A 23110-nucleotide genomic window follows, 5' to 3' on the forward strand; every position below is an offset into this window, starting at 1 on the left:
TGGGCTTTCCCAAAGGTGGAAACCTCATTCGGGTCTCCCATGCAGGTACGGGGCACAAGCACTCGGAGTGTCTTCCACTGTTTTTCTTGGGTGCTGGATTGCAAACAGAGCAGCCAGGACTTGAACCCATGCTCACATGAGACGCCGCTGCACCCGGAAGTCCTCTCTGACTCACTGTTGCATTGCTTTTCTGCTTCTGTGGGAGCTGAATTCGGTTCCAGCACACACATGCCTCCTTTCTTCCTGTACCCCAGGCAGACATCAGCAGCGGATCCCAGATCTCCTGCTCCATCATCCAGAAACGCACCTCGGAGTTCCAGATGGCTTCCAGCTGTAGCTTGGCTCCAGCGTCCCACCTGCCCACTCTGATGACCGCCCTTTAGGTTCAAGGAGGGGACCTGCAGCCGAGCTGACCCTCCGGTCACTCTCAGGCTGCAGCCTAGGCCTGATGGGGCCGGCTCCTGGCAGGGGTGACCCTGGGGTCCTCTCCTGCATGGTGGCCCCACTTCTGCAGGGCCTCCAGGAGACGGGTACCTCGGGTGGGTAGCTGCTGCTGCAGAAACATTTGCTTTAAGTCTTAAAATATCAGGTTCCCACAACTCACCGGGGCTGGGGGCTCCCTGAGGGGCTGGGAGGGACTTCAAGAGTAAGATGATTCCCAGAGCAGCCCCCATGCCACTCAACTGAAGGCAGCCCGTCAGGGCGTGCAGAGCGTCCTGCTGAGGCCCCCTGCCCCGCTCCCAGCATCCCAGGGGTGAGGGGGCATCCCCCAGTTCATTCTGTTCTCCACTACACCCCAGCCTCGTCTGAACCTGGGCTGGGGTGCAGGCTGGACCCTGAGCGTACTCCAACCTGCTCCTGTGGGGACTGGAGTAGGTCGCAGCCAAGGACAGTCTGGATGGAGAGACAGAACCAGGAGGCAAGGAGACGGTGACCGCCCCTCCCTGCCCCTCCACCCCGGGGACGGGGTCCCACCACAGGGTCTTGAAGGAGGAGAAGAAACTCCTGCCCCAACCCAGCAAAGAGGCGTGCAGGTGCCAGGTTCAAGCAAGCGGCAAGGGGCAAGGGGCAAACCGCCATGGGCCCTTTCTCTGGCACAGGTTGGTGGCAGAGGCGGTGCTGGTACTTGGTGCAAAGCTGGCTCCCTCCCACCTCTGCCCCCTGGGACAGGGTCCCTCTCTCCTCCCCTCCCTCACCAGCAGACCACCAGCCTCGGCCCTGGGGACTGGCCCCAGTGCAGAGTAGGGAATTGGAGCCAGGAGGCAACAGCTGGCTCCACTCCAGCATGCTGGGGTAGGACTTGGTGGCAGTGGGGGTGGGGGGCACCGCCTTCATTCCCAGGCCCCCAGCCCAGCCCATTCCCAGGCTGCACCCCATCCCCCAACACCAGCAGCAGCAGCGTTGGGAAAGTATCTCTTATCTCCCCCTCCCTGGGGGTTACCAGGACCCCCTCTTGGTGCGTGCCACCATGTCCAGACCTGGGTATGGCTATTTTTGCATAAGGGACCCTCTGCCACCTGCCTGGAGATACCATGTGCCCAGAACCCTGCACACCCAGGAAATCTCCCATTTCTTAGCTAGGGAAATGGAGGCGCAGACAGGCCATGAGACCACAGCTGTGGCCATGGGAGTGTGTGAGTGTGTATGTAGGGGGTGGGGGGAGGTGGCCAAAGACACCTCCAAGCTGTATCTGGGGACAAAGACAGAGGCTCCCCCTCCCTCCACCAGCGCCCCTTTCCCGAACCAGACTTGGAGGGGTCCCGGCCCTGCATCCACAAGGGCGAGAGTCAGACGTGGAGGTTGTTGGCGCCCCGAAACCCGAGCCGCAGGGGCTCTCTGACCCCTGCTGCGGCCTCTGGGATCTCAGAGAAAATCCTGGAGGCCCAGTTAATACCAAGACCAATTTTTATTTCAACAAAGCTAATGCTCAACAATGCGATGCTGAGGCGGAGGGATTTTCCTGCCTTCGGAGCACTGCAGGAGGGGGCTGGGGTCCCCCCTCCTCCCCTGCAGCTGTCCCCTGGAACAGGCCGGGAGGCGCGACCCCTCAGGATACCCCACTCCTCCAGGCACTGCACTTCCTAGTCCCCTGGCCTGAGGTGGGGGGAGCTTCAGCCGCTAGCACTACTGAGGACCGGGGGTGGGGGGCACCTGTTTGGGTTCTTGGGGTGCAGGGGGGCCTAGTCAAGGCCCACATTGCAAAGGGCTAGGAAGGGTCTGGGGTGTCCTTAAGGCCCTCCAGGGAGGCCCCCATGGGGAGAGGAGCAGAGAGGCAGCCACTGGGGTTCAACCTCACAGCGATCCCTATCCTATCCCCAACCAAGCTTCCCCGGAAGCTGTCCCTCCCACTGGCTAATCGATGATCCTGGGGCCATGGGCCGGAACCTGTCAGAAATTCCTCCTGACAATGACCACATGGACAGCGTCAGAGAAGGCCAGGGCCTTCATCCCACCCCCATCCACCCCCTGCCCCCTGCCTGCTGTCCCAGGCATTGTACTGCGTTAGTCTTGGTGTTGGGCACTCAGCTGGCTGGGCCTGGCTGGTGTTCCCTGTCCTGGTCCTCCCTGCAAAGTCCAGGCTTGTGCCCAGTGCTGGCATCCACCCGCCGACCTGACCTCCCAGGGTGGAGGGCTGGGTGGGGAGCTGGAGTGGAGAGCGTAGGATGTGGAGACTGCCCTGAGTGTTGGAAGGACACGGACCCCTCTTGCCACTCCCAGCCCATGGCCCCCCTCCAGGGGTTCTGGTCTCACTCTGAGGGTCTTCATGAGCCCCCGAGGGCAGGGGTGGAGGCTCAAGGGCATCCACCGACAGGCCAAAGTCAAACCAGATGGGCTGGGGGGCCCCGCGGGGCGCAGAGGGCCATTTGTCACCGTTATCTGCCCTGCCGCCAAAATCACAAACACATTTTTAAGTGAAGGACTGCCCGCCACCGGCCTGCGGGCCCCTGATGCCGCCCAGCTGTGGCCACACGGCCAGGAGAGGAGGAGAAAGATGCTGGGGTGCGGGCGCCATCGGCCGAGGGGCGGGGGTGGCAGGCACTGGACTGCGTGGTCCGGGGTGGAGGGGTACCTTCTGCATGGGGTGAGTGGCTCACTGCTCATTCTGGGAGGCTGGGCTGGCATGGCCAGAGAGACATGGGTGCTCACAGAATGAGCATCAGGGACCCCTTCCACCTGCCCCCACCCCTGCTTCCCACTTCCACTTGTGGCCACGTGCCCAGACCCTGCCTGGCCCTGTGTCCCTACGGCAGCACCCTGGACTCCCAAAGGGATGGACCCTCGGGAGGTAGGAGCGCCAGGAGAAATGGCCTGTGACGGGTAGGCGTCCCGGGCCAGCAAAGGCAAACAGTGTCAACAGCTAATGAGCAGGAACCGGCCCGAGGCCTAGGTCCCGGGGAGGGGGGAGGGCCATCGCTCATCCTGACAGCGGGCGGCGCGGGTTTGGGGGAGGCCTGAGGAAGCTCTCTGGGGACCCGACCCCGCGTGCAGATGGACGGACCGACGGATGGATGGTGGAGGTCTTCCTCCTCACTGTGCCAACCCCCCCCCCACCCATCACCCCCGGGACTTGCTTGAGGGGTTCCCTGTCCAGTACTCGCTCACATTCAAAATTTTGTGGGGGCAAAAAGCAGGGTTGGAGGGAAGCGGGTCTGGGGAGCTTCGCAGTTGCACACTGGAGAGTAAGAGCCCTGGTCCCCCTACCCTGGGCTGGCCTGGGGCCTTAAAACCTTTGGTGGCATCAGTTCCCCCATTTCTGCAAGGCAGGGGGAGGCCCCCTCATGCACAGCCCCCAGCCACCCTGTATGCCCCCCTGCCCTGCTCTCCACAATCACCTTGAAGCAAGCCCCCCCCCCCCCCAGGCAGGTAAGACCACATCAGGCTGGGTGGGTGTCCCCGGCTGCCCTGAGCCACAGCCACCTAGAAAAAACTCCAGGGGGTTGTGAGCACAGCCAGGTGTGGGGAGCACCCCACCCCACCCCCAGCCATAGTGGCGTTGCCTGCAGAGGGGCCTTCGAGGTGCCCTAGCCCCCCGTCCTTCCCCAGCCCTGGGGAAGCGAGGTGCAGTCATAAATTCACACCGCCAGCCGCCGGCGGGATAAATGTGTCATCAGCTGAGCGATTTACGAGTACAACCCTGGCCCGCGAGGCAGAGAAAACACTTGTGTGTGTGCACACAGGCAGGCGGCAGGCAGTGCAGGGCCGGGCCGCTGGCTGTACAGGGTGCACCAACAGGGGAAGCTGGGCATTAGACCAGCACTTGGGCAGGTGGTGCGGAATATGCAGGGGTACTGGGCAACAGGACCAGGAGACTCCAGGTGTTATGTGCACAGAAATGTAGGCCAGGCCTCCGGCCAACCCAGATGGTTGGCATGCCAGGGAAGGGACAGGGACACACAGCAGAGGTGCAGGCTGGCACTTGGGCCCTCCTCTGCTGCTTTCCCAGGCACATTGGCAGGGAGCTGGATCAGAAGTGGAGTAGCTAGGACTTGAACCAGCACCCGTATGGGATGCTGGCGCTGTAGGTGTCTGCTTTACCCTCTGCACTGCAGTACCAGCCCCTTGCATTGCTTTGGGTGCCTAGAGGAAGCAGGCAGGGACTCAGCCCAGACACTAGGGGGAAGAGTGGGGCCATCCCTGGGCCTTGTCCCTTCACCAGTTCTGTCCATCTTGCGCACCAGGAGGGCACCAGTCCAGGTTCTGCAGCCCAAGCCTGACACAAGTAACCACAGGGAGCACTCTGGGGGGGACCTAGACTTGGGTAGGTGGGGTTGGAGAGCTCACAGCCACAGTCCTGAGCAGGCCAGGCCTCAGGGTGCTGCAGGAGGTCAGTGGAGTGGGTGCTGAGGTCTACCACCTCAGTGGGGAACGAACTGTCAGGGCTGGTGGGCCAAGGGGCAGCACGCACACTACCTACCATGTGTACCCAGGTCTTCACCTCGCCTCCCCACCAGAGAGTCTAGCAACAGCTGGACTCTTTGCCCACGGAGGTGGGGGTTTGACACATGTCTCAGAGAGACAACCGTGGCTTCACCACGGCTCCGCACCAAAGGGGGGCACCATAGGGACTGGCACAGTGGCATAGCCGATAAATCCTCCACCTGCAGCATGGCCAGTTAGAATCCTGCCTGGCTGCTCCACTTCTGATCCAGCTTCCCACTAACACACCTAGGAAAAGCAATGGAAGATGGCTGCAGTGTTTGGGCCCCCCCGCTATTCATGTGGGAGGACCTCCACGGGGATCTGTTCCTGCTTTTCATATTTGCTAATATTTATGTTTGAAAGTCAGAATTACACAGGGATTTTTTTTTCATCCACAGGTTCACTCCCCAGATGGCTGCGATGTCTGGTGCGGAGCCATGCCAAAGCCAGGAGCCTGCAGCCTCATCGGGGTCTCCCACAAGGGTAGAGAGTATTGAGTACTTACACCACCTGCTGCCTTCCCAAGGTGCTTCTGTCTGGAAGCGGGGCTGGGCTCAAACCCAGGTGCCCACATATGGGGTGCCCAACGCTGTCCCCTCCTGGCCCCAGAATGACACTCTGGGGCTTCCAGATTGCTGTGGGTCCAGCACCCCCTCACCCTGCCGTGCCCTCCCCAACCTGTGGCGCTGGTTTCCTTCCAGCCCCTGGCCCCCCAAGCTGCACTCATCCAGAAGGTGATGTGGGAGTGCATGGGGCCGGGCGTGCTGGGACAGGCAGCCGTGTCAGGCTCCCGCCCTGCCCCCAGACCCGCTCAGACAGAGCCCCTTCCCTCCTTGGCATCTGTAGCGGCTGGCTGGAATTCTTGAAGAGCATCTTTAGATAAACACAGCAAAAGGAAGAATAAACTCATCAACACCCATCACATCCAAACAGACGGGGGGTAAGGACGCCCGGAAGGACAGACGGATATGGGTAGCACCTCCCTCGCCAGCTAGGGCTCTGGAGACCCTGGCCCGGCTGCTGTGGCACACAGTGGGGACCTAGTCCCGGCCACAAGCCTCCCTTGTGCCTGGCATGCCAGATCCGACCACAAGAACCCATGGGGGCCAGGAAGGTAGCTGTTGGGGGGTTGGGGGACTGCAGATCCGCTGAGCTTCCTGCTGGCTTGTCCCCAGGCTCTAGCTGCCACTCAGACCACTCCATTCCCCCATGTCGGATGGTGCAACCCTGGCAGTTGGAAGCATCGTCCCTTCCCGTCCCCTGGTCCTGTCCAGCTGCCCTGGAGGTCCTGAGCCCAACCCCCTCCTGGCTCACTTTCCAGCCTCCCCCAGGCCTACTGATGGTGATGGGGGCCGGGGACAGTGAGGACCCAGTCAGAGAGTCCCTGCCCATGTGTCCTTGGAAAGCAAGCAAGGCAAGGCTGCCAAGCCTGTGTGTGCATGCAGTGTAGACGGCAGCGGGTGTAGACAGCTTGTTCTGCTGCGCTGCTGCTGACACCGAGAGGTGGGGGCTGGGGGCAGCAGAGAGGGCCACCGCCAAGGCCAGGCCTGGGTCGCCAGAACCAGTGACCCTGAAGACCCTCCCTCAGCCTGGGGGTGGCATGGGGAGCGGTGGGGAGCAGTGGCAATGCTGGCCAAGACCCCTGGCTGATTTATAACCCTCCCACCGGGAGTCACACGGCCAAAGCCCACCTCCCCCGCTGCCTCCTCCACCTCCCTGCTTGCGGGGGCGGTGGTCAGCCGGAGTCGGGGTGGGGGTCTCTCAGCTGGTTTCCAGATGGGCTTGGGGAGGGGGTGGTGGGAGGCGCCTCTTCCCCACCTCACTGTCCTGGTCCCTCTCTCTCTGTCTCAGGGTCTCTGTCGCCTGGGTAGTGGGTGAGTGGGTGGGTGAGGATTGGTGATTTATAACGAGCCGCCTGTCTGGCATAGGAAGCGGCGCCGAGGGTGGGCGCAGACGCCGCGGTGAGCTATGGGCCCCCAGGGGGGCGCCCCTGCCACCCACGCCAATGTTGTTGCTCTGTCTGGACAGCGGGTGCAGCCCCCTCCCCCACACAGCCAGGGCAGAGCCCCCCACGACGGTCCCAGGGCCTCCTCTATGGGGGGTTGTGGGGGAGGCAGTGGCGTGCCCCCGCAGCAGCTCCCAGGCCTGCTGGAAGCTGACTCCTGGCCACTCCTGGCTCTGCCACATCGGCCACAGCCCTCCTCCTCCTCTTCCTGCTCCCCCTACCACGGTGCACACAGCAGGAGCCCAATAAGTGTTTACCGAGCAAACACCAGGGGCGGAGGGAGGGCGCACCTGGGCTGACCTCCCCTTGCAGCCTGCGGAAGAGGTCTCTTATCTACAGGTTTGACGGGCTGTCAGGGCGCCCGGGCCAGCCCCGGGAAGGAACCCCCTGCTCCCCTACCCGGGGCCTGGGCTTCTGCAGGCTGGCCTCTGGCGGGCGTCTTCTGCGGGCCGCGCGCGCCCTCTGGCGGCGGCGGAGGACAGGGTCGCTGCAGCTCGGGCTTCCTTGCACCCATTACACAGATGGACCGCAAAGGACCCCTCGGCTTGCTAGCTGTGCATGGGCCCTAGATGTAGCCGGATCCGCACACCCACCCACCAACTGCTGCTGATAGACCTCAGAGAGGGGGGCATATGGTCTGAACCAAGACATACCTGGGTCAAGGGAGGAGGAGATTGGCTGTTAAAGGATGGTGTACCAAAGGCTAGGCCCAGGGCTAAGGACCAGGGGTCAGCCAACCTGGGGACTGGAGGTTCTGAGCCAGGGGCTGGACAGGAGACCCCGCCTTCTTGGTCTGAGGGTGCAGAGGGGACCAGGTGGCCGATGTGGCCCTGTGACAGGTGCACAGTCTGTGAAGACAGAGCCAGGGCCAGCACAGTTCTCCCCCGCCCCCCCGGGTCTTCCCCCTCGCACCATTCAGGGGCGCTGAGCTGGGACCGTCCACTTCCCCTACAGGCCCCAGGGTCAGCACGTGGCGGGTCAACTTGGGGTCAGCAGGGTGGGTGTGGTTGGATGTGGTCAGTGGCTGGACTCAAAGAGGGAAAACAGGCAAGGGGCCGATCCTGGGGTCCAGCCCCCGTCACACCTGTCAGGGAGCAAGCAGCCCTTCCCTCACATCAGGACCCCAGCTGCTTTCCCCTCTGCTGCTGCCTCTGGGAGTCCCTATGTCACTGCCAAGGGGGGACATGGCTGCCTGGCAGCTCTCAGATCATGCAGGCCAAGCCCCTGGAGGTCACCTAGGATGCCCAGGGATCCCCTGGGCCCTTCACTTCCTCCTGCCTGGTCGTGACCTCTGACCCGCCACGAAGGACCCTGCCCCCTCCCCACACCCTGGGAGGGCTAAGGTGGACAGCTCATTTGTGTGAAGGCGGCCATCGTAGTTGATGCGGTGATAAAAGCCGGATGAGGGCCGCAGCCTACAATGAGCCGGATGCCAGGCACCTGCCTCCCAAGAGGAGCTGGCTCAGCCCCGAGATAGCATCAGCTCTGCTCCAGGGCCATCCGTCTTGGCCACAAAGGCCATGTCAGCGGCAGCCTCCCGACCCAGGTCAGTTGCTGTCATGGGGCGGGTGGGGCGGGAACAGGTCTGAGGCCTCTCATCCGGGTCCCCAAGGGCAGGGGCTGTGAGTGTCCCCAAGGGCAGGGGAGGGTGTCCTGTCCCAGCACCCCAGCAGCCAGTGAGCACAGCAGTGGTTGTCATGGCTTGAGAGGCCCTCATGGAGGGTGGCCACCCCGGGACCCTGAAGCTTAACTACCAGCACACTGTGAGCACCTCAGGAAACTGGGGTGGGACGGGGAGGAAGTGGTATGGCAGGGCGCTTTATGCTTGGGGCTAATGACCGATGCTGGGGTGAAGAGACTTCCCACACCCTGCTGCCCACTTGACTTCCACAACCCACACCCCCAAACTTCCCAGGCCCAGTCTGTACTGTCACCATCCCATCACGCACAGGGGCTTGGCTGGCATGTTAAGATGCAATCATGTGTCTCTATGAGCCACCTTTCCCCACCACCCTTGGGGACTTCCCTGGAGGTTTCAGAGGGAGGAAGCGTGTGTGCGGGGTGGTGGTGGTGGTGGCAGGACTCTGGCACAAAGACAGAGGAGAAAGGTTTATTCAGCTCTGCAGGCCAGGAGGGAAGAATATGCAGGGTCTGAGCGCCACTGCTCCAGAAATGGAGCGGCACATGGCGGTTCATCCCTCGGGGATTTGGGACAACATGTAGGGGCAGACTACGAGCCAGACCGGAGCTCTGAGCGCAGGGTCCCTTCCCGGTGCTCCCGGCCTGGTGTCCGGCTCCTCTCTCAGGACGCGTCAACTCCAGCCTGCGCACCCACCAGCGGGGTTGTCAGTGACTGTTGGGGTGCGATGCGTCGGCGGGCGCTCAGCCTCCGCAGGCGGCACAGCAGTAGCACCAAGAGCAGCGCGTGCAGCAGGCCAAGGCCCAGCAGCACCATCTGTGCCGCCAAGGCCCCCCAGCAGAGGTGGCCCAGCGTGCAGGCGGCGCGCAGCTCATCCTCGGCCAGGTAGGCAAGCAGGCGGCCACGCAGCACTGCAGGCGCGACACAGCGCAGGTGACGGTAAGGCGCGCGCTCCGGTCGGCCAGCCAGCCAGGCGCGCAGCGGCACCAGGTGGCAGTCACAGCGCCAGGGATTTGCGTCCAGGTACACGGTACGCAGCGCGGGCAGCGCATCCAGAAGCCCCGGTGGCAGCATGGTCAGGTTGTTGCCAGTCAGCACCAGTTCTGTGGTGTTGGGCGGAAAGACGGCTGGCAGCGTCGCCCAGGTCAGCCCACGGCGCCCGCAATCCACGTATGTCCCTGCGCAGGCACAGGACGCCGGGCAGGCCGCGCGGCTCGCTGGTGAAGCCAGCAGCAGGAGCAGCAGGCTCAGAGCCCCGCGCGGCCCTAGAAGAGAAGCGCCACTGTGAGCTGGGCGCGTGGCTAGGTCCGCAAAACTCTCCACCCGGGGAACACACTGCGCACCCTGGCTGCCAGGTCCCCTCTCCACCCAGGCGACCTCCAATCTCTCTCCCTTCCCACCTGAGCGCTCCCCTAAGCCAGGTCTGCCCGGGGAGGACGCGGGGTGGGGGGCATCCCTACCAGACCCCTGGACTCACCGGAGCCCATGGTGAAGAGTTTGTACGCCCCCGTTTGCTCTGGGAGAGAGAGGCCCCGCTGCAGGGCGCAGACCACAGAGGCCGCCAGGAATAACCCCAAGGCTGCACCCCCGGGGCACTGCAGCTATAGATAGGGTGCTATCGCTCTGGCCCCGCCGCCACGTGCTTCCGTCCCCCCACCCACCCAGGGCCGCACGCAGCACGGAGCCACTGCCACTTCACCAACATGTTCTCCTGTCGCCAGCACAGGACACGGAATTCACAACGGAACAAAACGGAGCTGGGGGAGCTGGAGGGCCATGCGGAATGGTGGGGTGGGGGGGAGCACACATGGGAGATCAAGGGCCAAAGGGTTGCCAGAGGGAAGGGGGGTGCCTGGCGCTCGGGACAGTGAACGACCCGCAGTCGGGGTGCAGTTAGGGTTGGGCCTGGCACAAGAGCAGAAGTGCACGCACCGCAGAAGCGCCCACTTGAGGTGGAGAGCAGCCCGACCCCTACAGGGTCGCTAAGGGCTCTGCCCATGCACATGGGTGGAAGGGAGGGAGAAACCAGCCCACCTGGGCAGAGTGAACGGAGGACTGGGCCCACCTGGGGCCTCCCTGGGGTAGCCCTGCGGGGACAGGCACAGAGAGTTCCCAGGTCTCCCCCGCAGCCCTGGGTGAGAAACACAAGGCCCCCTCCTCTGCCTTGCTTACCCACCCCTTGAGCCTACAAGCACTGGGCAACCCTTTGGGAGGTGGGCATGTGGGAAGATGCCTCCACTTCAGCTCCTGCACCATGGGGGCTAGAGGGGGCCAGTGGGCAGACATGGGGCTGTGGCACGTCCAGGCACCCTTGGGAACAAGCACAAATGACCTGGGAGAAGCCGGGGCTCAGAATAAATTAGGGTCAGTACGGGGGGCGGGGCAGAGGCTCCGCATCTTCTTCCGGTTGGGAACAGTCAGGTCAGGGGCCACTCTGGGCTTGGGTCCAGGCCAGACCCAGATCCCAGTGAATCCTGGGACAGGAGGCGAGGCCTGTCTGGGGCTCAGGGGCGGGAGCCAAGGTGGCATGGGGGAGGGGCGAGGTCACTGGTCCTGCATCTGCTGCTTCATCTTCTGTAGCATCTCCTGCATGCGCCTCAGCTGGGGAGTGGGAAGGCAGGGAAGAGGTCAAGCCCGGCGCCAGCCCCCTCCCCTGCCACTGAGCCCCACCCCACCCAGCTCCCCCCGACTTGGCCACTCAGCCCCACCCTACACCCAGCTCCTCCCACCCGGCCCAGGCTCCTTCCCCCGGCACTTGGCTCCTCCCCTGGGTCCCCACCCACCTCCTCATCCTTCATCCTGATGAGCTTTTCCGTCTCAGCGTCGGGGGTGGGCAGGGGCAGGATGGGGATCGGACTCTCCATGCGGCTGTCCTGGGTCAGTTTGCTGCGGGGACAGGGGGCTCAGCGTGGGGGGCTACAGGTTGCCTGTGCTGCGCCCATCCCCCGCGCTTTGGCCGGGGCCAGGCCCAGGCGCTGCATGCCCACCTGGTCATCTGCTGGATGCAGTGCGCTCGATAGTTCTCATAGTGCACGTCACACGTCACGTCCTTCAGGTCGTGCATGTGCGTGCGGATGAGCATGTTGCGCAGCTTCACGAAGTCGCAGTGCGCCTGGTTCTCCACTGGGGGGCAGCAGCGGACAGTGGGTGGCTGGACTCACCCACAGTGGGGTGTTATAGTGGGCGGTAGGTGGCTGGAGGAGGGCCACGGTGGGGAGGTGGGGGTGAGGGTTAGAGCCTTCACAACTCGGGTCCCCAGTGACCTGACCCCAACTCACCCTCTACGATGCCCCAGGGGTACAGCCGCCCTCGGACACGCTGCCCCTTGGCCTCCACCACCGTGTTACTGCCAATGACTGCAAAAGGGGCGCTTTCCTAGGGAGGTGTGGGAAGGGAAGAAAGGGCTCAGCTGACCCCACAGGAGTGCCAGGCCAGCTGGTGCCATTCCCTGCTGGCCACCCACTCTTCTGCCAGAGCCCCAGCAGTGGCAGCTGCAGAGGCCCGGATGCCTGGCCTTGGGGTCAGGGGGCTGGTCCCCTTGTGCAGGTGACCCAGTGGGAAGCAAGCAGGGCAAGGCTGAGCCAGGTGAGGACCCCAGCCCTAGAACACCTCCTCAGGGGGGACCCCAGTGGCTCTTCCTCAACCCTGGGCTGGCAGCCCCTGTCCCCCCGCCAGCCTGGGCCCTGCCACCTTCAGTTCTCGGTCCTGCTGCTTGAAATCTTCATCCTCATCAGAGTCACACTCAGGGAACTGGTATACGTGGATCCCAAATTTGTCAATCTCCTCTCGGATCTGGGGAGGTGTGTGTGGGGGGGGTGGTGGCTGTCAGGGGTGGGGTTTCCTCTTCCCGCCCCAGACTGCCGCCCTGGGGGAGGGCCGGCTCACCCGTTCCTTTAGCTTCCGGATCTCGCTGGGCACGAGGCAGTCAGCTTTGGCGATGAGTGGCACAATGTTGACTTTCTCATGCAAGGCCTTCATGAAGCCCACGTCCACTGGACGCAGCCTGTGTGGGCATGGCATGGTGACTGGCGCAGCCCTGCCCAGCCGGGCCCTGCCCTGCCCTGCCCAGCCCGGCCCGGCCTGGCACCTACCCATGCCCAAACGGGGAGATGAAGTAGAGGCAGCAGTGCACCCTGTTATCCTGGATGTTCTTGCGGTTGAGGCCGCTCTCATCCCGGAAGTACTGCTCGAACTGCTGGTCCACATAGTCGGTGATGGGTTTCCAGCTGGGGGAGGGGGAGGGGGCAGGACACAGGAGGGCTGTGTGAACCCAGGGCGCCCAGCCCCCCAGGTGCGGACGGGGACAGGCCCTTCCTCCCTCACCACTCGGAGTTGTTCACCGCGTCGCCGAAGCCCGGTGTGTCTACGATGGTGAGCTTTAGCTTGACACCCTTCTCCTCGATGTCCACCGTGTGTTTCAGGATCTCCACCGTCTGGTTGATACGCTCTGCATGGGGGAGGGGGAGGCACCGTGTGACCCCAACCCACCACCTGCTACTCTGACTCCCTCCCTGCTGGCAGCCTCAGTCACCCTCCGTGTGCTGCCCTGGCCACACAGCTGGGCCACCCCCCACTCCTGGGCCGGGAAGTAGGGAGGTCCAGGCGGAGGTCAGCAGGTCAGGACCCTGTCTTGGGGTTGGGGAGCCGGGGAAGGGTCACTCACCCTCGGCACTGAGCAGCTTCCGGTCCTTGTACAGGTCAGTTAGGAAAAGGCTGTGGACCAGAGTGGACTTGCCCAAGCCGGACTCACCTGCCCCCCAGGGACAGCGGAGGAGTCTGGTTAGCTCTGTGCGTCTGTCCCCACCCCCACCCCAGGCTCTCCCAGCCCACTCACCGGCCACCATGAGCGTGAAGTCAAAGCCCTTCTTTACCGACTTGCGGTGCACCTGGTTGGGCAGCGTGGCAAAGCCCACATACTGCTTGTCAATGTCCTGTGGGGGAAGCGGGGTGTGGGTGGGCCAAGTGAAGGGTGCATTGGAGGGGTGGCCAGCATGGGGGATACCTCCTCAGATGCACCAGGAGGTCCCTTCCAACGGGCAGGGTCCTCCCTTCCTGTGTGGGAGGCCCCAGGACTTGGATCCCCGCTTCACTCCACTCCACCCCCCACCAACCCTGGATGCAGTCCAGGTCTGCCATAGCGCAAAAAGTGGCCCCTCCTGGCCACGATCCAACAGTGCGTGCGTGGGGGTGGCGACCGCAGTAGAAATGGGCTATTTATAGCCAATGGCCGAGAACCTCCCCCACCCATCCGCCTGCCTCAGAACAGACCCCGGCCCTGCCAGCCACTGCCACGTTGTGACCCAAGTCGTCCTCAGGGTTCTGGGCTGGGTTGGGCAGAGCGTGCACCCATTGACCCACATTCCACACACGCACGCACCTTGAGCCGCCGCTGGGCCTGGGTCCGCGGTGACAGCAGCTGCTCCACCAGGCGGTCCTGGGGCGCAGCCAGGGAGTCCATGGCGGCGATGGCCAATCCCCCCCCTCCTTCTCCAACACCCTGGTTTCCCTGCCCGGCCGCGTGGACCTCAAGGCCAGCCAGCAGGAGCCGGGCGCTCGCTAAGGACTCGCGGCCAGGACTGTGTCCCTTACGCCTTGCTCTCGCCCCCGCTCAGCGGGCACGGAGGCCAAGGGCCGCAGCGGGGTGGCCGTCCACCGTGGGGGTCGCCGGTCCAGCGAGCCGTCGACGGCGCCATCCGCCCCCCTTCTCCTGGGCGCTGCGCCCCCGAGCGCGCTGGCAGCTGCGTCGCGGCGGCCTGGGGGCGGGCCCGGCTCCCGCACGCGCGCTGGAGGCGGGGCTCCGCGGCGGGCGGCGGGGGGCGGCGGGGCGCTGGGTCCCGCCCGCCGTCGCTGGGAAACGGTCTTCTGCAAATTGGGGCCACCGGGCGGAGCCGCCGCGGAGCGCGCGCGCAGGCGGCCACAGCGCTGCGTGCACCGAGAGCCGCGCAGGAGACACCCAAGGGAGGCCTCTGTGTTAGGGTGTCCTGACGGCGCGGGGCGAGGCGGGGTCGCCCACGCGGACGAGAGGACCAGCAATGGGTGGGATGGGGTGGGGCGTCTCCAACGCCCAGGCTACTGCGCGGCTTCTGCCTGCCAGAGGGCGCCCGCAGGACCTCCAATGACGCATGGAACCGCATGGAATCGACCCCACTCAGTACCCACCCACCCCCACCCTCGCGCTGCTCCAGACACGGCCTGTGGACCCTCCTGGCGGTGTCGCCGCGCTCCCAGGGGCCCATGCAGGCTGCACTCGCTGCACCCCTCCGCTCCATGTGGATGACATACCCAGGCGTGGGTGCATGTTTGGGAGATTCTTTCCCACTGTGGAGCCCCCCAATCCCCGATCCCCCAAGACATGCTGGAGTCCCAGGCGAGGTTCAGAGCCCATCTCTCTCTCCAGAAGGTGACGCTTGTGGTGTGGGAAGAGACGGGGGATTACCCTCTTAGATACAAACTGGACCACCACTAGCTGACTTGCCCTGCTGCCCTCAGATGCCCCCCCCCCGCACGGATGACCTGGGGTTGCCCACACGTCCCTGCAGGCACCTGGGTCACCTGTGAGCTTGCCCTCAGGTCCTGAGCCACAGGACAGGGCCCTTGCCCTGATGTGGCGGCTCCAGGAACCTCCTGGCCACTCCCAAACCAGGAAGGCCACCTCAGGAGCCCAACAGACCTTCCCTTCATCCTGTCTTCCTAACCAGACATCCCAGCGTGGCACCAAGCCCGAACCGGTGGGGCCAGAAAGCAAGCTGGGAAGGATGTTAGGTGAACAAAACAGCTGCCCCTGGCTACTCTGCCCACCCCACCTCCCCCTAATCTCACTCCCTGTCCCACTCCATGACCTCCAACCATTCCCACCTGGAGGGGAGGGCCAGCCCCCAGCAGGGAACAAGAGCCTCCTTCATCCTCTGGCCCCGCTCCTGCCACTCCCAGCAGCGGCCACAGGAAACCTTCTCACTGGCCCTGGCCAGTCCTCTGCCCGCCCTGCCAGCGTCCAGTACACACACACACACACACAGAGTCCTCGGCCCGTTCACAGCGGCTGGAGCCTCAGGGGCCACTGGAGCACCTCCTGGAGCACACCCCTGGCCACACGTCAGGTTGGCAGCCAGTCTGGGCACCCCAAGCTCTTGCTTGGCTGATGGGAGCTGGAGGTACGCCCGCTGCCTCAGTTTCCCCACTTGAGAACAGCTATCTGGTGGAGAAGAGGACAAGAGTCTCCTCTCCTCCCATCACCCAGCCGGCCAGGTCAAGTCCCACATCTGGAGTCCTCCCACCCCCACCCCCATAAACACCCCTAGGGTTTCTGAGCCAAGCAGGGCAGCAGTGCCCACAGCTGCCGCTGGGAACTCTGGAGGCATCTCCATTCTTAGAATCTCTGTGTCAGCTCCGGAAGCGGCAGACAAGGCTGCTGCCCCAGAGGAGGTTGGGGGGGCCGGGGGTGGGCACATGGGTAGGCAGAGCCCCCACCCCCAATCCTCAAACTCACAGGATTGAAGTGATGCTGGGATAGATGCTGGGCTTCAGTAGCACCCACAGTGATAACAGCCAAGCTATCCTGTGTCCCCCAGATCCAAACACCCCTTAAGCCCACCACTGTCAGTCCTCTCCCCCCGCACTTGTATGCCCTGTTTGTCCAGGCCTGGGGCACAGGCCATGAGGGTGAGGCTGGCCACCTCGGCTGACTGCAAAGGATGGGCAGCAGACACAGGATGGAGGCAGGGGGAGCTGGCTGGTGCTTGGGGGGAGGGGCGGGGTCTGGGTATCCTGAAAACCCCCAGGCTATGCCAAGGAGGGGGCACCACAGCCCCTGGAGAAGCCTCAGGCTTCCCTTGAACAATAGCCCAGCTGGCTGGCTGCGAGTCCCTAGCTCCTCTCAGGCTTTGTCTGACTGCTGGATGGAGAAGCAGCCCCTTGCCTGACGCAGGCTACTGGGGGGAGCCAGGCACACCTGCCTGTGGGCAGGGTGGGGCCCCCTGCCAGGCAGTCGGGTGAGGCGTACCCCACCCCACCTGCCTCACAGTTCCTGCCCAGCTTGGGCCAGAACTCCAAGGGGGCTTCTGGGGCGGGGGGCTTGCAAGTGTGCACATTCTAGTTCTGATGGGGGCTGCTCCACCACGGCCCCAACCAACCAGCCTCGTCCCCTACCCCTCCCAAAACCAGCTGGGTTTAAGCCAGAGAGGCCAGCAGAGACCCCCACCCACCTTGCTAGCCACTGCTTCCTCTGCTGTCAGACCTCAGAGCTTCGCATCCCCCCCCCCATCATTCTATTTGCACAAGGCGGTGCCCAAGGCCAGCACCCACCCCGGCGGGGTGGAGAGGAAGCCAACCCCTCCAGCAGACCCATTGGGTGGGCACCGGGATGACTCAGATGAGGAGGCCTCAGCAGGCGGCAAGTCACAAAGCAGCGCACCCTGGAATCTTAGGGGTTACACACACATCAGGGGGCACAGAGATGCTCCACCCAGCAGAGGTGCTCCCCCCAGCTAAAGGACCTGGAGCCCGCCCCCACACCCCGGCGCCGTCTGTGAATCTGTCATGATCATGACCTCCCCCAGGACCACCTCCCTGCCCGGCACGTGGCCTAAGACGCGATGGAGGGTTGCTGGACCAGAAGGTAGGGGGGCCCATCCCATCCCCCACCCTGGGCAGGGAGGGGGCTCACGGCCCCTTGCTGGCTGGAAAGCGTCCCCGGCGCGCGGCGCCCACCCTGGCGCTGACCAGCGCTGACCAGTGACCGCGACGCTGGGGCTGGGGCACGGGCGGCGGAGGGCGGGGTCGCCCCAGTGCCACAATGGGTTGACAGCAGGGAGTGCTATTGGGGCGCACGCGCGCGCGTACCTGCTTGTCGTCTGTGCAGCCGGGTCGGGGTCGGGGTCGGGATCGGGATCGGGATCAGGGTCCGGGGCAGGTCCCAACCGGCGAGGAGAGATGGAAAGACACGGTGAGGGGCGGGCGGGACAAAGAGGCGCGCGCGCGCGTGTGGGCGCGCGGCGGACAGCGGGCTCACCTGGGGTCGCCAGCTTGCTCTTGTACCGCAGGCCCGTGCTCATGGTGGCCGCGGCGGGGGGGACGTGCGGCGGCGGCGGCGGCGGCGGCGGGGCGGGCGGGGCGGCGAGCGGCGCAGGCCGGGCCGAGACGGGGTGACCCGCCCTCCGCGCCGCCGCCGCGCCCCGCCCGCCCGCGCGCCCCGCCAGCCAATAGGCGCCCGCCGCGCCCACGCGCGACCCGGCGGGGGCGGACCCCGCGGAGCCCCCCACGGTCGGTCCGCGCTGCGGGGCTCGGGCCGACGCCCTCGTCTCCTCTCACCCGCGGGCTGGTCCCATTGCCAAGCAGTGCCCGCCTGAGCCCCTGATGACCGTGCGCTCCTGGTCAGATGGCAGAATCCGACTCCCAAACACCCTCCCTCGGGCGTTTGTCCAGCCTTGTTTTTCCTGGGCTGTGAAATGGGAGTCTGGGTGACACACAGCAGAGCCCAGCTGGAGCCTCCTGAAACGTGTCCAGAAGGACTTGCAAGGGAAGCAAGTGGGTGCTGTGAAGGCTGGGCCAGGGCCTGCAACCCACTTACAGATCGGGGGAGCTGAGATCCACACCCCTCACCCATTGGCGGGACTCAGTGCACCAAACCCCTTGAAGACACCAGTATCCTCACTGCTCAGTCCTGGCTTGCCCAGATTCCGTGGCAAAGCCGATCTGTCTCTCCTTCCTCTAGATCTAGCCCCAATGGTCATGACCAGCCTGAAGGTGCTGGTGAGGGGGGCATGCAGGATTTGAGAACAATATTCCGTGTGGAGGGAGCTCAGGGGCCTTGCTCTGAAACGGTTGGGCTGGTCGGTGAAAAATGGCACCTGGGTATTTAGCAGCCAGCTCCATTGGGGTCATTGGGGAACAGGGGACAATAGGGAGGAAAGACAGGAATTATAAAGGAGGGGACCCCTCCCTGCCTGGCCCACTGTGGGAGGGTGGCTTGGGGTGGCTCTGGCTGGATGGGGGCCAGGGGCGTTGGAACTTGACTTAGCAGGTGTGCCAGAGCAACAGGTTTTAAAACAATCCAGGCAAGCGATGAGGCATACCACATGGGCATGACCCTGTTATACCAAGGTGAGTGTATCCCAAAAGACAACGTAGGGACACACACTTGGGTTAGAGGCCAGTGGTTAATGGAGAACCAGGGAGCAACAGATGGATGGAGCCCAGGGCAGCCCCGGGTGAAATGCTTCATGGAAAATTCCCCCAGAGGTAAGGCTAGCCTTTTGGAGCAGCCAGTCAAGTCACCTGCAATCACTCCAGCATCCCATATGGCCACTGGTTTGGGTCCCAGCTGCTGTGCTCCCTGCTACCGCTCCTGGGAAGGCAGCAGAAATAGCTCATGGCTTGGAACCCTGCCACCCAGGAGTCCCAGGCTCCTGGTTTCAGCCTGGTCCATCCCTGGCTACTGCAACAGTTTGGGGAGTGAACTGACAGATGGAAGATATCTCTCTCTCTCTGTAATGTCACCTTTCAAAGAAAGAGAGAAATCTTAAAAATACATGTCCAAAGCCTATGGTGATAGGGACAAGGCTGGGTAAGGGGGAGTGGGGGGATCCCTTCCTGGCAGAAGGGGCAGGGTCTGTCCCCTGTCCTCAGTGAGCATGCGTTCAGCAGACAGCTCCGAACCCATCCCAGAAAAACCCAGGCTGTGCCCTGTGTCTGTGGTGACCCGCTGGGTGGCAGCCCTTGATGGCTCACATGTAACTGCCTGGAAGGACATTTCTAAAGTCTGGCAAATGGGCAGCAAGGACTGTGGTGGTCAGATCTGCAGGCCACCAGGGGGACCCTGAGCCTTGGGAAGCTTGTGAGCTCCTACCGGCATGTCCAGGAGGCCCAAGCAAAGCTTCCGCAAGGCTCCTGTCCCATGCACCCAGAGCACCCCTGCCCTGGAGCTCGGCATTGTGTGTGTGTGTGGTGTGTTTGGGGGGGGAGGGCAGTATCCAGCTAGGATGCCGCGGCTTACAGGAAACTGTGTCTCCAAGTGGGTGTTTGTGTCTGTTCTCCACAGCAAGCTGTAGTACACAGAGGATTGTAAATAAATCACTCCTGTGCTGGGGAGGAAAAAAAAATGAGCTTTTAATTCATAAGGGAAAGTTAATGAGCAACAAAAGAAGCTACGTCAAGAAAAAAAAAATCTGTTCAGCCAATTTGGGCTACACATAGCTTGATGCTTTTCAGAGAAAAAAACCCAGAAATTCATTGGTTAAGAAATTCTCAAGAGTGCTGGCACTGTAGTGGATCAGGTTAAACCTCTGCTTGTAAACCGGCTCATTCCACAGGAGCCAACTGCTCCACTTCCAGTTCAGCTTCCTCCAGATGAGCCTGGGAAAGCACCATGTATAAATTTAGGTGACATTTATCCCTGGAAACTGCGGTCATGGACTTTACCCCCTACCCCATGCAGAAGAAAGACAGAGGTGAAGCAGGTATCTACACAGGTTTAAAAAAAAAAAAAAAGAAGCCAGTAAGAGACTTGTAAGGGAGTTTTAAATTCCCCTTGACACAGAAGCCGAAGGGAGTGTTGCTTCAGCCCTTATTTGGTGGGAGATACTGGTTTGTGTTTGGCTGGCCCTCAGAGGGGATCCCCCACTAGAATTCAACAGTCGGTTCCAGGTTGCAGCTTGGGTGGTGGCTTGAAGCAAGCTCCACCTTCTTCTGGTTGCCACGGCAACCCTTAGAAGGAACTCCTGGCTTCAGGGAGACAGATGGTCCATCTGCTGGTTCATTTCCCAAAAAGGCCGCAACAGCCAGAGGATGGGCTGGCCTGAAGCTAAGAGCCTGGAACTCCATCTGGGTCTGCTGCAAGGATGGCAGGGGCCCAAGCGCTGTGGCTTTCCCAGCAAGCATCACCAGGGAGCTGGGCAGGATGCGAAGCAGCTGGGACTTTACCTGGCACTGACAGGGATGCTGAAAACAGCTTAACCCATTGCACCACATCATCAGCCTGCCACCCTCGTGTCCCCTGGGGGCTGCTTACTCCGGGTCTCTGTTGACTTTGCACTGGGCGGGGCAGGGGGGTATGAGCATCCAGTATCCCTGGGTAGGTAGAGAGGGCCAAGGTCTTGGAGGTGCCCGCAGAGAAGAGGTATGCTATGGGAACCCAGCAGTCAGCTCCGTGGGACAGCATCCCCCCAAACCTGTGTTCCCAGGCTGTGCTTGGCCCCTGTGTATAGTGCGGGGTGTGCGTGTGTGTGTGTGTTTGGTGAATGCACAAATTGAGGAGCTGTTGCTCAATTTTTTTGATAGGAGAATGGGAGGGATCAAGCATGTGTCGCCAACCACAGCCAGGTTGTTCTAGGAGCACAGAGCAGCTAGCCCCAGTCACACATGCTGGCCGTTAAATCAGCCAGTGTGTCCAGGGATCGTGCCCGAGGCCACACGGCGTCCCCAATTCCCTCAGCAGCTGGAAGCAAGGCACTACAATGAGCGCCTATGCTAGGGGGCAGGGAGCCAGCTGGGGGATCCCAGAGCCAGGGTGTGATGGGCTGGGGAGGAGGGTGGAAAGGAGGCAGGCCAGCCAGGTGGGGAGAGGGGGTTCCCAGAGCTGGGATGGGGTGGGGTAGGGTGGTATGGGGTAGTGGTAAAAGAGAGACCTGGGTGAGATAGGGTGGACTGAGGGGTTGAGGAAAAAAAAGGCAGGCCAGACCTGCTGGTGGGGAGGGTTCCAGAGCTGGGATGGGATGGGATGGGATGGGGGGTGGGAGGGTGAAAGAGGGGGCATACCAGCTGAGGGGGTCCCAGGGGTGGGATGAGATGGGGCAGGGTGGATGGGGGAGGGGCAGCTGGGCCTGCAGAGCAGCCCAGGGCAGCGCCCTCGGGGGCAGGTGACTCAGGGCAGAAGAGCTACCTGCCTGTGAGTGTTCCCATCCCCTCCAAAGGGAGACATCTCCCCTGGGGCTATCTCTGGCCCTTCCCTGGCTGGTTCTGTCCGCACCCAGTGTTGGGACCTGATGAGAAGCCGCAAGCGCAAGCGAGAGAACAGAAAGATGAAGGAGATAGGTCACTGGCGCCAAGAAGGAGGGAGATCATCCCGCAGGGCCCCAAGGCAGGAACAGAGTCCCACAGGAACAGGCAGTGGGTGGGGGCTGAATCCTGAGGCAGCCAGTGGGCGGGGCGTGGTCAGGCTCACCCCCACTTCCCGTCCACCTCTCCTCCAGGAGACAGCTGCCAGGTCAGCCTAGGAGCACCAGGCCAACCACAGGATGTGGTCAACTGCTTTCCCAGGCCACAAGCAGGGAGCTGGATGGGAAGTGGGGCCACCGGGATTAGAACCGGCACCCATATGGGATCTCAGCGTGTGCAAGTTGAGGATTTTAGCCTTTAGACTACCGCGCTGGGCCCTTTAAAGCTTCATTTTTAAAACTGAACGCACCTGTGTCCTAAATCGGAGCCCCCGGCTCTTGGTTTTAGCTCATTGTCAGCACAGGTAACTGGGAGGTGGCAAACAAGTGAAGGCAAGCGTGATGGGGTTCCTGGCACCCGCTGTGGGACACCTACACTGTTTCTGCCTCCAGGTTGCGGCCAGTGGATGGGATTCCCATCCGTCTCTCTGTCTCTGGGCATCCGCAGTAAAGAATGAACAAAGAGAGGAGAAAGAGGATTACTGGTTCACTCCCCCAAATGCCAGAAACAGCCAGAGCTGGACCAGCAGAAGCCAGCAACCAAGAGCTGCATCCAGACTTCCCACATGGGCGGCAGGGATCTAACCCCCTGGGGCCATCTGCTGCTTTTTCTCCTCTCATTAGCAGGAAGCTGGTTCAGAGTAGAGCAGCCAGAACTCAACCAGCACCCATAAGAACGTCTTTTGGGACCCGGCGCTATGGCCTAGTGGCTAAAGTCCTTGCCTTGAACGTGCCAGGATTCCATATGGGCGCCGGTTTTAATCCCGGCGTCCCCACTTCCCAACCAGCTCCCTGCTTGTGGCCTGGGAAAGCAGTAGAGGACCCCCACACCCACGTGGGAGACCCAGAAGAGCTCCTGGCTCCTGGCTTTGGATCGGCACAGCTCCAGCCATTGCGGTCACTTGGGGAGTGAATCATCAGATGGAAGATCTTCTCAGTCTGTCCTCCTCTCTGTACATCTGACTTTGCAATAAAGATAAATAAATCTTTAAAAAAATCTTTCAGTGGGACTTGACTCGGGGTGGGGCCTGGGGTGAAGCTATACACGGGGCCTCTGATCTCCTTGATCTGGGTTCATGGGGACCCAGCGGAGGGGGCTTTGTCCAAGGCGAGCTGGAGAGAGGCTGGGTGGGCTGATGAGGGCTGAAGGGGTTGGCTCTCTTTCTGCAGCATTCAGGCAGGACCCAGCCCACTGGCCAAGAGAGGAAACAGCGGTGGTCCAGACTTCAGCAGCGCTGAGCAGTGCAGGAACATGAGTTCTACTTGTCTACTGTGGGACTTGGCCACCCAACCACACGAGCCACAAGACCTGAATCTGCCCACACACAGCAAAAAAAGGGACCATAAAGCAGCCAGAAAACAGAAGAGTGTGAGAGCTCCTTGCACTTTTAGAGCCCT

The 23110-nt window shown here is 62.7% G+C and overlaps 2 protein-coding genes and 1 pseudogene across 2 annotated transcripts; 1 reads left to right on the plus strand and 2 right to left on the minus strand.

Annotated features, from left to right (window-relative positions):
• Nucleotides 1-9019: 9019 nt before the first annotated feature.
• Nucleotides 9020-10748, minus strand: GP1BB (glycoprotein Ib platelet subunit beta). The gene is made up of 2 exons (XM_004592160.2): nt 10042-10748; nt 9020-9829 (listed from the first exon to the last, which is right to left on the minus strand). Exons 1-2 carry the CDS (start codon nt 10049-10051, stop codon nt 9228-9230), a joined length of 612 nt encoding a protein of 203 aa, XP_004592217.2. The 5' UTR covers nt 10052-10748; the 3' UTR covers nt 9020-9227.
• A 20-nt stretch (nt 10749-10768) lies between these two features.
• SEPTIN5 (septin 5) lies at nt 10769-14289 on the minus strand. Its single transcript, XM_058656683.1, has 11 exons — nt 13942-14289; nt 13399-13495; nt 13228-13314; nt 12888-13011; nt 12656-12790; nt 12450-12567; nt 12255-12356; nt 11843-11939; nt 11552-11687; nt 11348-11450; nt 10769-11165 (listed from the first exon to the last, which is right to left on the minus strand). Exons 1-11 carry the CDS (start codon nt 14020-14022, stop codon nt 11109-11111), a joined length of 1137 nt encoding a protein of 378 aa, XP_058512666.1. The 5' UTR covers nt 14023-14289; the 3' UTR covers nt 10769-11108.
• Nucleotides 14290-18284: 3995 nt separating this feature from the next.
• LOC101524814 (crooked neck-like protein 1) overlaps nt 18285-23110 on the plus strand; it is a 39390-nt pseudogene continuing 34564 nt past the window's right edge.

The sequence above is a fragment of the Ochotona princeps genome, chromosome 29, assembly GCF_030435755.1.
Source record: "Ochotona princeps isolate mOchPri1 chromosome 29, mOchPri1.hap1, whole genome shotgun sequence".
Classification (NCBI taxonomy): domain Eukaryota; kingdom Metazoa; phylum Chordata; class Mammalia; order Lagomorpha; family Ochotonidae; genus Ochotona; species Ochotona princeps.